Below are 15,186 nucleotides of genomic sequence, written 5' to 3'. Positions count from 1 at the left end.
GTAAGGCGGGAGAACGTCTTATCCAGGACAGGTGACACGGACCTTGCGGGTCGCCACGAGCTCACTGGGAGAAGAGGAACTTAAATTCATTTAACCAAGAGCCGCGTCCTGGAATTTTTGACGCGGTGAAGATGCAGCTTGCTGCATTTACAGCCACATGCCTTGTGGCACTATTTCTTTATGTTGGCAAGGCAACAAGTACATGCACTACGTCATGCTCAACATGTGAGTAGCGCACTTGCAGTGATCTTTTTTTTTCGTTGTCTTGTTGTGGTAATTGTTGGATGTTTATATACTTAGATGAAAATGTGTTTAGGCTAGGTGTTAGAACATTTCATGATACTTTACCGAACGCATAGGCGCGTCGTTGTGCCCCCAGATAGTTTTTGCACATGTCTTAATATAGAACATAAAATTATCACACTCTTCAAGATAACTTTAATCTGATTGTTCCAGACGTGTGCGACGGATCCGGGAAAGGTACTTGAACATTCAAGAATAAAAGAGCTGTTGATGATAGCTTCATTGGGGCGCAGGCCTCCAAAAATTTGGAAATTATTTGGGTCACATTTATGCTGACAGATTTTATATACAATTAACACGAGGATATTATTGGCAAGAGCGAGAAAAGTCTTTTTGAAAATAATGGTTCATAATTTACTGGCAGAGAAAGCAAGTGCAATTAAAATTACATTGAAGCATCACACCAGGAAAACTTGCGCAGTGAAATAAAGCAAAAGCTTGGCCTGACATATTGCCCAGCCAATTATTGCGATAAACTAAGTAATGAAAATACCTTCGATAATATTTGATGTGGGTGGCAAAAAAAATAATTTCACGATTTCTGAATTCTTCACCCATTAAATAATAATAGAAAAGAAACAGAGCTCACGGATAGAAAGCGACTTGTACCGTGTAAATAAACTGCACATGAGTTAAACTTTTGTCGAATTGCCGCGATAAATACAGTCCCCAAGAAATCTGTCAATATATCCCTTTGCTCCAGTGCGACGAAACCTGAGCCGTGTGTGGAGCGAGATTCAAGCTTTGTGTCTCTGTGAACCACCACCCCCCTCAAAAAAAAAGATGAAAATGCACTATTCGTGACATTTTGACTCATACACGGCATGGAGATGGATTGTTTTTAATTCTTTAGCATTTACCCGCCGTAGTGGCGTAATGGCTTTGGAGTTGAGCTGCAGAGCACGAGGTCGGGGGATAAAATTCGGGCTGTGGCAGCCGCATTTCGATGTGGGCGAAATACAAATACGTCCGTGTACCACGCATTGGGCGCACGTTATTTAACTCCAGGTGGCCGAATTTAATGTGGAGTCCCAACTACGGCGGGCCTCATAATCACATTGTTGCATATAAAGATGCACGGGAAGGAATATGCAGGGTGTCCCAGCTATCACGCAGCACGATTAAAAAAACAGAGGAACGGCGTTACGCGAAGCCAACCTAGTGCGTATTGTTTCCAGTACAGTGGAGTAGCCGCCAGTAATTTTCTCGTTACTGAGATTTATTTATTCATTGTAATTAATTATCTAACTCGAGAAGTACTGTCCTTAATTATGAAAGTGTCAATGAGAAAGTTGTAGACCAAGATGAAAAACTCCCGATACAGCTTTCTGTTGCTCAATACGTGCTACATAAAAGTGTTTTTCCGAGCGTGAAAGAAGCCCGCGAATACACGCAGTATTGCTGCGCGACTGGCCGCTCGAGGCACTTTGCATGTATTCGCGGGCTTCTTTCACGATCGGAAAAACACTTTTATGTAGCACGTATTGAGCAACAGAAAGCTGTATCGGGAGTTTTTCATGTTGCTCTACAACTTTCTCAATGACACTTTGATAATTAGGACAGTACTTCTCGAGTTCGATAATTAAATACAATTATTTATTAAATCTCAGTAACGAAATAAATACTGGTGGCTACTCCCCTGTACTCGAAACAATACGCACTAGGTTTGCTTCGCGTAACGCCGTTCCTCTTTTTTTTAAACGTGCTGCGTGATAGCTGGGGCACCCTGTAGGCAGGAATATTTACGAGCGCATATGCATGAAGCTCTGTTCAGAACGAGCAGCCCGTGCCAGGTTAAAACGTCGCCCTCTTCGTCCTTTCAATCATCACAGGCTTGCTCTTGGTCACTGAAATAACTTCCGTATATAGCATTCCCCGGCGGCAGGAGCACCATCCCGGAGCTCTAAAGGGAGTCGTCAGTAGCACTATGGTATATCCTGAGCCGTGATATGTGGGCGACGTCACTGGACGGAAGGAGAGACAACGTGTTGGAACTGACAGGGGCAATCTCGAGGGTAACAGATGTCACCTGTAGCAGCACACGGTATGGACCCGTGTACCGGGATAGAAGCTTTTCGGAGAGGTCCAAGTGGCGAGAAGGGGGCCTGAGAAGCACAAATGCACCAGGAGAAAAAGTCACTTCGCGGTGCGAAATATCATAGCGACGCCTGTGGTTGGTTTGTGATGCCGTAAGCCGAGCGCGGGCAAGCTGACGGACATGGTCAGCCCGCGCGATGGTATCAGGCGGCAGGCGGCAGACGTTGGGATGTCATGTCATGTCGCGAAGGCGGCAGACGTTGGGAGCATAGTGTCGAGAAGTAAAGTCGGCTCTCCTTCATACAGTAGGTAGAAAGGTGAAAATCCAGCTGTATCATGACGAGAGGAATTATACGCAAAAGTGACGTAGGGAAGAGCAAGGTCCCGATCACGCATGTCCGGCGAAACATACATAGCGAGCATGTCTGAGAGGGTGCGGTTGAAGCGTTCCGTGAGGCCGTTGGTCTGGGGAGGGTAAGAAGTGGTCAATTTGTGTTGAATCGAACAGGAGCACAGTATGTCGGAAATGACTTGAGAGAGAAAGCAACAGGTCACTGAGCAATTGTCTTAGGGAGCCGTAACAAGAACTCCGCGACATCAGTTGCACAACTGGTCCGCAGAGCTCGGGTAATTGCGTAGCACGTAGCCTAATCAGTAGCCACTGCTATTCATTTGTTACCAAAGGTGGATGCGGAAAAGGACCCAAGAAGATCTAGTCCAACGCGAAAGAATGGTTCCGTAGGTATGTCGATTGGCTCAAGGTGACCAGCAGGCAGTATCGGGGGTGTTTTGCGACGTTGGCACGATTCACAAGTGGCCACGAAACGGCCGACGGAGCGTGCAAGGCATGGCCAGTAGAAACGGCGCCGGACACGCTCGTAGGTGCGAGAGACGCGAAGGTGCCCGGTGGTGGGCGCATCACGAAGTTTAGTCAGGCCACTTCGTCGTAAGTGTCTAGGCACGACAGTAAGGAGGTCAGGTCCATCAGGTTGAAAATTGCGCCGGTATAAGACACCTTCCTGAATCACAAGTTTCCGGATGGATACGTCATTAGGCGATGATTCTAGGCCATTGAGGAATTCTCGCAATGAAGGGTCATGGTCTTGTTCGTCGCCGATGTGAATCAGGTCCGACACGGAAAAAATAGAGTTGTCGGAGTCCTCATCAGCGTTCGTAGGGTTGTCGACCGGATGCCTGAACAAGCAATCTGCATCCAGGTGTAGACGGCCGGATTTGTAGGCAACTGAATATGAAAATTCGTAAATTGCAATATGAGTCGTAAAGTAATTAACTAAGAAGTTCATTAGTCAGTTTAATTAGTTCAATATGTGTTTCGATTTCTCGTGCTACTAATGTCCGCCTCTTCGAATAACCCAGCTCAACGATAAGAATTATGCTACCTGACACAGGCGATTTTTCAAAATTCCGTAAAGCTTAATATTGAACACCCGGTATACGATATACATGTGTGTATGTTTTCAGCAGCCTGTATGTAATAAATTGAAGGTACAAGCCCTACATAAAAGAGGGGATGGGCAAGTACATCAAAACAGAATACTGCATACGAAACAGCCTTAAAAACTGAATTGGAAAGCTAAAAGAACTATAATAAAATACACGCATCTCTATTTATCGTGAAATACAATCATCAGTGTATCATGCATCATGCATGATACAACGAAATGCATGCATGAAATGATCATGCATCTGTATACTAAAAGATAAGCAATGTGTAGTAAAAGGAATGAGTGATTCCTTCGCTGCAATTTATACAAACAACAACAACAAAAAAAGAAATTATAGCACTAGTTCACGTTCGCTAAAGTACTTTTAAAGAACTTTTAAAGAAAAGAGATCACGGATGCCCACTTATGTCAGAGGCAGGTTATTTCGTTCAATACAAGTTCAGAAAAAGAAATGACTGTGAACACGTGACAATGTTACATCAGGATAGACTGACTGCATTTACGCTGTCACCGAACTCAACAGCTGTTTTCTTCCCAGGCACAACCAGGTGCGGCCCTTTGGAGGTACCGACCCCACCAGGAACGCGGGCTCAGGACAGCTTTTGCAAGCCATCGGTAACATGCCGCAACGAATTAAACAAGCTTCGGGTTTGTTTATGCAAACCGGGTTACCTTCGCAACGCTTGGGGAAATTGCGTAAGGAAGGAAGACTGCTGCAGTTGCCGCCGGGCCGCCAACATGGACTTCAATCATTGCTCATCTTCCTGCCCGAAGACCTGCGGTGTGCCTGAGAACAAGGATTGCAGTCGACTCTGCGTTAGGGGTTGTGCCTGCGCACCGGGATATTGGAGGTTGGTGACCCTGCGCTCCGTGTGTATCGCATTCTGCGCAGGAAGCTGTGATCGAATACCGGTTGCGCTAAAGGTAGCGTATACTGCGTTTCGTGCGTTGCAAGCATCGCTATGAAGGCGAGAGTGACCTCTCTCACTGCTCCTATTGGCGATCCTAAAATAATGCGTCGCTTATAAAAGAAAAGTATTAGTATATTTAATCTAAACCGATGTAAGACTAAGTTTCGTGCTTTTGCGTCGCAAAATACGATGTAGTTATTGCTTGGAAGGCGTCACAAACTTTAACATATATACGGGCGAGCGCGTGGAGTGACATGTTTTTGAGACCAACCGCCACGACACTCCACGGGCGCTCGCGAGCAAACTATATTACGTTTATTACTGGAAACCCGCAAAACGGCTCAAATATACGTAATTTTACGTATCCTGGCGTCCACGAGTTGTAGCTCTTATGGCTATTATAATATTTTGTTATGGCTATTATAATATATTATAAGTAGTTATTTCGTAGAAAGCTCCCGAGATTTAAAACAAACTGCTCTGCGAAACGTGCGGACTGAGACATCCATAAACGCATCGCTTGACCAGCTTCCATAGCATTGCCTACAACGTTCAAAAAAGAAAGAAAGAAACACATTTCGCCAGAACTTACCTACCGCCAATTGTCAAAGTATGCGATCGCATGCTTATAAGTTTCAGAGGTGCATATTTTCGTACGAATACAATGATGTCAGAAACCACGCGCAAGCTGCAATCTGTTAGACACCAGGTTTTCACGGTGCGGTCATCTAAATGCGATAAAATAGTTAATCTCCTGCGCCATAATTTGTAGCATAGATAATCCTAGGCCCCGCAAAGCGTAACAGTTGCCTCGAATAGTATTGAACTATATCAGTGATAGGCCCACTTTCAACAACGCCTGGTAGATGTCCCGAGAGCTACACGCACGTACGTCACCGGAGACCTTGCACAAGCTCATTTATCCAAGTGTCGTCCATGTACCTTGCATCTCTTGCAAAGTTGCGATTTTGCGCACATTGTGACGCACTCCCGTATGCTCGACACACCTCTAGTTTTCTGCTACACGCTTCTAACGCGGGTAAAGTTCGTTTATTATGCTATAAACAAATGCATGACCGATGGTGGAATAAAACCTCTATGTTCCAGCACAGAAGCTCAATGCTCTAACCATTTGACCGCGATCGCACGGATGGTTCGCTGAAGCCACAGTTGCTCTTTTCAAACTTCGGATACGTGAGTCACATGCCAGTTTCTCGAATTCTTCGTGAGAGCTAGCGCTTCAGGACGCTGTGTTAGACTGCACTGCCTTCGGGAGCGGCGCAAATTTTTTTCGTCAAATGGACACAAAATGGTTGGCGTCCACCTATATTGCTATCACATTAAAAAAAAAAGTAGCAGTTTCGCCCAAAAGGCGAAGCATCGATTGCGATAGCAAAGTAGTGGACAGCTATACGAAATAAGGATAGCAGTTTTATCGGCTTTACAAACTTGTAAAGATGGGCATACAAACTAAATTAATACGCATGGTGCCACGCGCGCACAGGCAAACATGAACGCATCTCTGTCGATGGCCGCAGAAACTCGCTGTCAAAACGCTGTAGTGTGTAAGCGCGGCAGCAGCAGTGAGCGAATCGCCTTCGTCCCGCCGCTAGCGTCAACGCGAACTAAGCAGCGAAACACAACGCAGGGAGCAAAGACTGCATCCCCCGCAGATGGCTTGCAAGACACAGCCGCCCGAACAGGAGCGCGAGGCGTAGTACGCGGCTTCCCCTCTCCCTACTCTCCCCCCGGAGCCTTGCGGCCCTGCGGGAGCGCGCGGGCACACGGATAAACAAGCATATATATATATATATATATATATATATACACGTTGTGCTGAAATGCCAACGAACGGTTTCACTCTTGCCATTCGCTAACCCCCCTCCCCCCCTCCTCTACGCGTACCTCTCTAGAAGACACTTTTTGGCTACACGCTGTTGCCGCCATACGCGCTGTGCAAGGACACGCCCCACAAAATCAAATCATTAGACTGCGCATGACAGGCAAGGTGAGACGACGAGCAAGACGCGGGTGTATGTCATTCATGCACAATGAAATTAAAATGATGGGGTTCTACGTCCCAAAACCACGATCTCATTATGATGCACGCCGCAGTGGGGGACTCCGGAATAGTTTGGGCCACCTGGGGTTATTTAACGTGCACCTAAATCTAAGTACACGAGTGGTAAGAGGCGGGAGTGCCTCTGCATGAGAAGAACGTGCTATAGCAGCCGTATCGCAAGTTATGTGTCTCGCGCAAGGACGGATTCACAGCTTCTGTCATGCTGACGTGACGTGCACGACCCCGTAGGCACTAAGACGTCTGAACGAGACACTGTAGAAGCACGGAGAGGAGCACAGTGTATTTTTGTTTAGAGCAAAGCTTTGTTTTTCTCCTTCCCGGTTTTCGGCATTCTCGTTGCCTCGTCAGATATATTTGCGGATTTGTATACAAAGCTTACGTGTGGCCCGAGTGCAATTACCAGCAGGTCGGTTTGTATAAACTATGTATTCTGAACGCCAAACTAGTCTGAGTAAGCGCACCTTTTCACTGCGCAATAAACAAAAAAATATTCCTGTGTAAAACCTGATCACCTAATGTCAGCTCATTAGCATCTCGAAAAGCCATCGACCTCTCGATACAAAACCATATTATTTTCAGCGCCTTGTTTTCAACGTGTGCTTGTTTTTCCATGGCTTAACCATCCGGTGTGTGCCACTGGCTGCCGTTCCCATTCTCGATTAGTTTTCCAGAATTGGCATTATTCCATTGCAGATTTGAAATGTGCCATTGTTATTGAAGGGTACAGAAGCCTTAAATGTATTTACATATATGTGGCCATCGGACACAAGACATACAAAAGTTGTGGCTTAAGCTGTGCATAAAAATTACCTCTACATTATTGGATTACACGTAGCGGAAGATAAAAGTAAATACAGTTGTACACATCCCCGTTAGTTGTACACCATTTATTCACGAGCTTCGCTAAAGCTTGCCTTCGCATAGGCTCCAGCATGCGTCTGGATCTGCAGAATATTTCCTGTTACATGAATGGAAACAGGGCTTGAAAAATTACTTTGAAGGTGTAATTTGATAGAATGGTCTTTAGTGTACCTTGTTGTCCGTCCAGTGTTTATTCTCTGCCTGAAGTCCTCGGTTTTAAGAATAGTCCGGAAATCTAAAATGGATCTGCGATATAAATCACTAAGAGACGAATGGAAGACCTGTGGAGCAAAGTTTAAAGAGTGCTATAAATCCAACTTCGCTTTCTATAACTTAACTATGAGTATAAAACTGTTTAAAAGGGAGGATACACCAGAATGGTTTATAGAGCAGAATAGCGGCATCTGCTCCAAGTTTACAGAAATGTTCTTATATATTATTGTCCTCCTAACACTCAGTCGTCACAAGAAAGGGGTCAGGCAAGGAGACAGAATATCTCCGATGCTATTCACTGCATGCTTACAACTATTCAAGCTCTTAGACTGCGAAGGCTTAGGAGTGACGTTCAACGGCAAATATACCAGCAACCTTCGGTTTGCAGATGACATTGCAGACGACAGATTCAGCAACAATGGGGACGAATTACTACACATGATTCAGAACCTTAACCGAGAAAGTGTAACCGAGAAAGATTAAACCGAGAAAGATTAACCGAGAAAGATTAATATGCAGAAGACAAAGATAATGTTCATAGCCTCGCAAGGGAACAAAAGTTCGGGATCGCCAGTCAGCCTCTAGAGCCTGTAAAGGAGTACGTTTATCTAGGTCAATTACTCAAAGGTGACCCTGATCATGAAAAGGAAATTTATAAAATAATAAAATTTAGATGGAGTGCACACGGCAGGCATTGCCAAATCCTGACTCGGAGCTTACCACTCTCATGAAAAGAAAAATGTAGAATCATTGCATTCTACCGGTGCTAACATATGGTGCAGAAGCTTGGAGGTTAACAAAGAAGCTCGAGAACAGCGCTTAAGGACCGCACGAAGAGCGATGAAATGAAAAACATTAGGCCTAACGTTTAGAGACAGGAAGAGAGCGGTGTGGATCAGAGAGCTAACGGGAATAGCCGATATTCTAATAGACATTAAGAGAAAAAGATGGGAGCTGGGAAGGCCATGTAATACGTAGGATGGATAACCGGTGGACCATTAGAGTTACAGAATGGATACCAAGAGAAGGGAAGCGCAGTCGCGGACGGCAGAAAACTAGGTGGTGTGATGGATTTAGGAAATTTGCAGGTGTAAGTTGGAATCAGCTAGTACAAGTCAAGGGTAATTGGAGATCGCAGGGAGAGGCCTTCAACCTGCAGTATACATACATATTGGCTAAAGATGATCATGAAAGTTATCACAGAGGATCGAGGAAAAACTTCGACTAAAGGCGTGTTTTTGTTTTTGAATAATATCACCGAATTATTCAACGAAGGTGGATATCCTAATGTTACCAAGCGATTAGTTTACTCACTTGTTGCGAGCTTTGCTACCCAAGATAGGTAATCTGAATTGGTTGATGAAGGTCGCGACTAACTTATCGGGGCAAGGAAATGTGTTCTTGCTTACTGACGCTCTAGAAACACGAGAGAACAACCCAAACTGCCAGTTTGTATTGCGACAGGAAATATGCTGCTTCAAATACTGCTATTAGGAATCAGCAGCTATCTCAAGCACCAAAGCGTTTCTCGTCTCCTCTGGTAGCGAATACATCGAGACCACTGAAGGGTTGGTGATTACTTCTGTGAACAGCATCCCACGACAGCTAGTTGCATTGAAATAGGCCGAATCGCTTGCATGTGCCTTCTAGGTATAACATTCCCAAAGACGCTGCAGCCTATCACATGAAAGCGCCGTATGGTGGTCTTGAAGTTATGTAAAATCTACTAATAGGCAAATTTCCTCGCATCGGACAGGCCACGACCGCAAATACAAGGCACACGGAGTGCAGCGTGTTTCGTCGGCCAGCTCTTGTTCCGCGCGCTGTGATTTACTGATGATGCAAAACTAACTGGCGGTATTCTTGTTTTGCTAAAATTCCTCTTGATAGGTTAGAATTTAAGATTGCCTTCGGCATCACACTAAACAAATGAAATATGAATGTAACTGGCATGAATCTCCCCGCTTTGTACCGCAATTCGGAAATGTTTTTTTTTGTCGATACCCCGAATACGAACTAAACTGCAAGCCGCCAGGGCTTGCAGGCCACAGGTATGTTTGGATCATTGTGGTGACATTTAAAAACGTAATGTTTCCAACTGTTTTTCAGGGCCTATCCGCATGGACCGTGCGTCGCCCCCAGCGAGTGCCCCAGCGGTGCTCCACTCCCGAGTCCAATCAGTTGCCCCGGTCCCCACCAAGTCTACACGGCCTGTTCGTCACCATGTCCCATTACGTGTGCTAACCTCAACAATCCACCGACGCGCTGCCCAGCGGCTTGCGGCGACCAGCATTGTGTTTGTGCGCCAGGATATCTTGCTCTACAGCTCAACCCATTAAAATGCGTACGCATCGACGAGTGCCCCGGCCGCGAACGGAGATGTCCGGGCCGCAACCAGAAGTACACAACTTGTAAGTCACGCTGTCCCGCTACTTGTGCTATCAACCGTACCCGCATCTGCATTGCAGAATGCGCAGGCGAAGGCTGTGTCTGCAGGCAAGGTTTTGTCATCTTACAAGAGAATCCGCTGATTTGTGTACGTCGCAAGGACTGCCCAGCCAAGCCAAACAGGTGCCCCGGCTACGGAGAAGTATTTACGACTTGCAAATCGCGCTGCCCGCCAACCTGCTGGGACAATGAACCTCGACACTGCACTGCTGACTGTGCCGGCGAAGGTTGCGTGTGCGGGGAAGGTTTCGTGCAGTTGCAAGATGCACCCTTGGTATGCGTTCGGCGCGACAAATGCCCAGCTCCGCCAGTGAAATGTTCTGGCGCAAACCAGGTGTACACCCCTTGTAAGTCACGCTGCCCTGCCACTTGCTTGAACGGTGGACGTAGTGTATGTGGCAACGACTGCGCAGGCCAAGGATGCGCCTGCCGGAAAGGTTATTTCCAGCTACAAACGGAACCACTTGTGTGCGTCACAGAGGAAGTGTGCGCCGTCATGGCACAGAAACAGTGTCCAGGAGAAAACCAGGTGTTCACGAATTGCAAATCGGCCTGCCCTGCTACTTGCGCGGACCAAGGCGTTCCTCGCATCTGCGGTAATGAATGCGCAGGCCAAGGATGTGTCTGCAAGGAAGGGTTCGTTATGTTACAAGAGGTGCCACTGAAATGCGTCCGTCGCGATCAGTGCATGACCGCGTCGCAACAGTGCGCAGATGAAACCCAGGTGTACACAAATTGCAAATCGAGGTGCCCTGAAACCTGCAATGAACCTGGCCCTCGCGCGTGCACCAGGGAATGTGCAGGCCATGGGTGTGTCTGCAAGCGAGGTTTCGTCCAGCTACGCGAGCACCCACTTACATGCATCCGCCGCGAGAAGTGCCCAGCGAGGCCAGCGCAGTGTGCGGGTGCCAACCAAGTATACACGTCTTGCAAATCAAGCTGCCCTGAAACTTGTACAGGAACCGGCCCTCGTGTGTGTACTGCCAACTGTGCTGGCCAGGGATGCGTCTGCAAGGAAGGTTATGTCGAGTTACAAACAAACCCACTTATTTGCGTTCTCCGCGAACAGTGCCCGTCCAAGCCAGAGCAATGTGTGGGTGCTAACCAGATGTACACGCCCTGCAAATCGCGCTGCCCTCCAACATGCTCAGACAGTGGACCACGTGTATGCACGCGTGACTGCGCAGGCGAAGGCTGCGTCTGCAAGGAAGGGTACGTTCAGCTACAGGAGAACCCGCTTATATGTGTTCGCTTGGAACAGTGCCCGGCCAGACCAAAGCAGTGCACAGGCGCTAACCAGATGTACACAACATGCAAGTCACGCTGTCCCGCCACATGCACAGACAGTGGTCCTCGTGCATGCAGTGCAGACTGCGCCGGCCAAGGGTGCGTCTGTAAAGCAGGTTACTTTCAGCTACAAGCAAAACCGCTTATCTGCGTCAGTCATGAAATATGCGACGCTATGGCAGAACAGTGGTGTCCTGGTGAGAACCAGGTATACACTTCATGCAAATCGAGCTGTCCTGCCACGTGCTCTGCTGAGGAAACTGGCGTGTGCACTAACAAATGTGCAGGTAAAGGATGTGTATGCAAAAAGGGCTTCGTGCAATTACAAGCCGAGCCCCTGGTCTGCGTCCGACGTGATAATTGCCCAGTAAGCCCACAGCACTGTGGAGGAGCAAACCAGGTGTACACGTCTTGCAAGTCACAGTGTCCTGCTACTTGTTCAGATTATGGTCCTCGTGAGTGTGACCGTGAATGCGCAGGGAAAGGGTGCGTCTGCAAGGAAGGATTCGTAGAGCTGCAAAGGAAGCCGCTGATTTGCGTGCGCCGCGACCAATGCCCTGCCAGACCTGAACGTTGTCCCGGTCCAAACCAAGTGTTCACCTTATGCAAGTCTAAATGTCCTGAAACTTGCTCGGACAAGGGTCCTCGAGTGTGTAGTGCTGATTGTGCAGGTCAAGGGTGCGTTTGCCAGCAAGGCTACGTGCAGGTAAAAGCTGAGCCATTGGTCTGCGTACGGCGATCCGAGTGTCCGGAGAAGCCAAAGCAGTGTAAACGTGCCAACCAAGAGTACACCTCGTGTAGACCGGGCTGTCCGGCCACTTGCTCAGGTAAAGGTCCCACCACTTGCAGTACTGAGTGCGATGGGGAAGGATGCGCTTGCAAGAAAGGCTTCTTGCAGCTGCAGAAGAGACCCCTTATATGCGTGACGGAAGAAATATGTGCCGTCATGGCACAGCAGTGGTGTCCCGGTGAACACCAGGTGTACACGCCTTGCAAATCGCTCTGTCCGGAGACCTGTACGGACGATGATACTCCCCAGTGTGCTGATGAATGCGGAGGCCAAGGATGTGTCTGCGAAGAAGGTTACGTCCAGTTACAAGCGGAACCGCTCATCTGCGTCCGCAGGAAGGAATGCCCAGCCCGCCGAAAGAAGTGCAAGCGAGCCAATCAGGTGTACACGACTTGCAGGTCACGGTGCCCTCCCACATGTTCCAATAAAGTACCGCAGGCTTGCACTGCTGACTGCGATGGCGACGGATGTGTTTGCAAACCAGGCTACTTCCGGTTGCAAAAGAAACCGCTTCTGTGCGTTACTGAGGAAACCTGCGATAGCTCATACCAGATGTGCAAGGGCGCAAACCAGATGTACTCTCTTTGCAAATCTCTCTGCCCGGAAACGTGCTCAGACGACGGTCCTCGCTATTGCAGCAGTAAATGTGGGGGCCATGGATGTGTGTGCAGGGAGGGATACGTGCAATTAAAAGCGGAGCCACTAACTTGCGTTCCCCGTGAGCAATGCCCGTTTAAGCCAAAGCTCTGCCCAGTTTCCAACCAGGTGTACACTACCTGCAAATCGCGCTGCCCGGCGACTTGTACGAACAAGGAACCCGGCGCGTGCACGTACGAGTGCGCCGGAGAAGGATGTGTTTGTAAGAGAGGCTATGTCATGCTACGAGAGAAACCCCTTCACTGCGTCCGCGCCACTGAATGTCCGGCAGCGCCCGAACGTTGTCCGGGTGTTAATCAAGTTTACTCAAACTGCAAGTCTCCGTGCCCTCTTAGTTGTTTCGATTTCAAAGCTCGTGCCTGCCCAGCGACATGCGCCGGCGAGGGCTGCGAATGCAAGAAGGGAACGGTAATGTTCCGGGAGAAACCGCTGACATGCGTCAAGCCGAGAGAATGCTTTGACATTGCCAACGCCGTTAATCCGGATTTGCTGCCGTCAATCTCAGAGGCGATGACAAATTCGAGCGTGGGACCAGGTGGGATACTTTTTCCGGGAGCCCCCGAACGGCCCACACAACCAAGCTTGCCAACTACGAATGCAAGCGTGGGGCCGGGTGGCATGGTGTTCCCAGGAGAGCCGCCCGAGCAGGTGCCTCCACCGGCCTTGCCTCCGCTGCCTGCGTTACCAACGCCAGGCCCAAGTGTGGTCCCAGGTGTTCCAGAAGGTCCAACAGTTCCCGCTAGGCCGACTCGACCAAGCCTACCTTCACAACCTGAAGGCCCTGCGATAGTTCCAAATATACCACCAAGCCGACCAGTACAACCAGAAGCACCCACCTGTCCCGTCTCAACCACATGTGCCACCACCAAGCATGCAACCAAGCATCCCGGCGTATCCAGCAACACCAACGACGCCGGCTCAACCAGGATACCCTTCATCGGGTGGGTTCCTTGTCCCAAAACCAAGTGGTATACCAGGGGCTCCGGTATATCCAGGAGTCATCATGATGCCCGGTCATCCAGGCTTCCCATCAGGTGGGATGCCGACGGTACCAGGTGTTCAACTTGAAGAAGTACCCGTCGTGAAGTCCTTGGGCAAACCTCACTACTAGATGTTTAACAGCCCGTTGCTCAACATCCCTCGGAATCGATTTCACCCGCGCTGTCTGTAGCGTGGTCACGGCTAGTAGGGGACATCATATTTACACAGAATTATTAGGCGGTCAATATTAAAGCAACTCGTAGTTTTTGAACTACTCTTTGCCAATTTATTACATAAGAAGCTTTTCTGCCATTAAACAACGTGCTTGTAAACAAAATGTATCTCATGACGGCTGGTTTTCTTAACTTGATCTTATGAGTATAGCGGCAGAGGTTTGACCTCATTTCCATGAAGCTTTCACAACGCGTATGGTTGTGCTCCAATAAAAATGTTGCTATGTTCCTTAGTTCTTTTCTTCTTTTAGGATTTAAGAAACGGAAGTACGATCCAGAGCAAAATTTGCAGCATATGTGTTCCGTCTAATTGGGGATGCGACCCTCTTATATACGGTGGCTCTATAAAGCGCCAAACAACGGCGCAGGCCGATATAAACAAAACATTGGTGTAGCCGATCGGCATAACGAATAGAGATAGATTGCGACTATCAGTAAGTATGTATGGACAATAATTGAACCCTAGGCTCAGTAATCATGGCCCTGTGAATTTTGAAGTCTACCCTGTAACCAACACATAGTTTAGTTCGTAGTGTATTCCCTCATATTTCCTTTTGTAGTTCCTGCAATGTGGTAAATACTGCGGCAATTGATTTAATTGTTTCTCTATTTGGCTCTCCCGCTTAAAGGCATAGGGGATTGGGTAAGTAGATACAAATATCATCCAGAAGAAAATACCAGAGGTAACTATAAAAATAAAAATTTTGAAATAACGCTTTAATATGCAATGCTGGCAAGTGCATCACAAAAACGTTTATGACAACTATTAGATGTCATGCCAGCGAGAAGAAAGTTACGGTCAATTTCTGTACGCGGCCGAAAAGAACCATCAAATGTTTTAAAGCGAACCTTTATATCTGGGCGAAATCACATATGGCTAGGCGAAATCGCCTGGGCACAGAAAACTATCATCATC

At 47.8% G+C, this 15,186-nt stretch overlaps 1 protein-coding gene across 1 annotated transcript; it reads left to right on the top strand.

Annotated features, from left to right (window-relative positions):
• On the top strand, positions 1-14,503 carry LOC119464103 (zonadhesin). The gene is made up of 3 exons (XM_037724939.2): positions 1-225; positions 4,345-4,657; positions 9,984-14,503. Exons 1-3 carry the CDS (start codon positions 132-134, stop codon positions 14,122-14,124), a joined length of 4,548 nt encoding a protein of 1,515 aa, XP_037580867.1. The 5' UTR covers positions 1-131; the 3' UTR covers positions 14,125-14,503.
• The last annotated feature ends 683 nt before the right edge of the window (positions 14,504-15,186 follow it).

The sequence above is a fragment of the Dermacentor silvarum genome, chromosome 9 (genome assembly GCF_013339745.2).
Source record: "Dermacentor silvarum isolate Dsil-2018 chromosome 9, BIME_Dsil_1.4, whole genome shotgun sequence".
Classification (NCBI taxonomy): Eukaryota; Metazoa; Arthropoda; class Arachnida; order Ixodida; family Ixodidae; genus Dermacentor; species Dermacentor silvarum.
The sequence above is the reverse complement of the archived record's forward strand: the minus strand, read 5'-3'. Positions and strand labels throughout refer to the sequence as shown.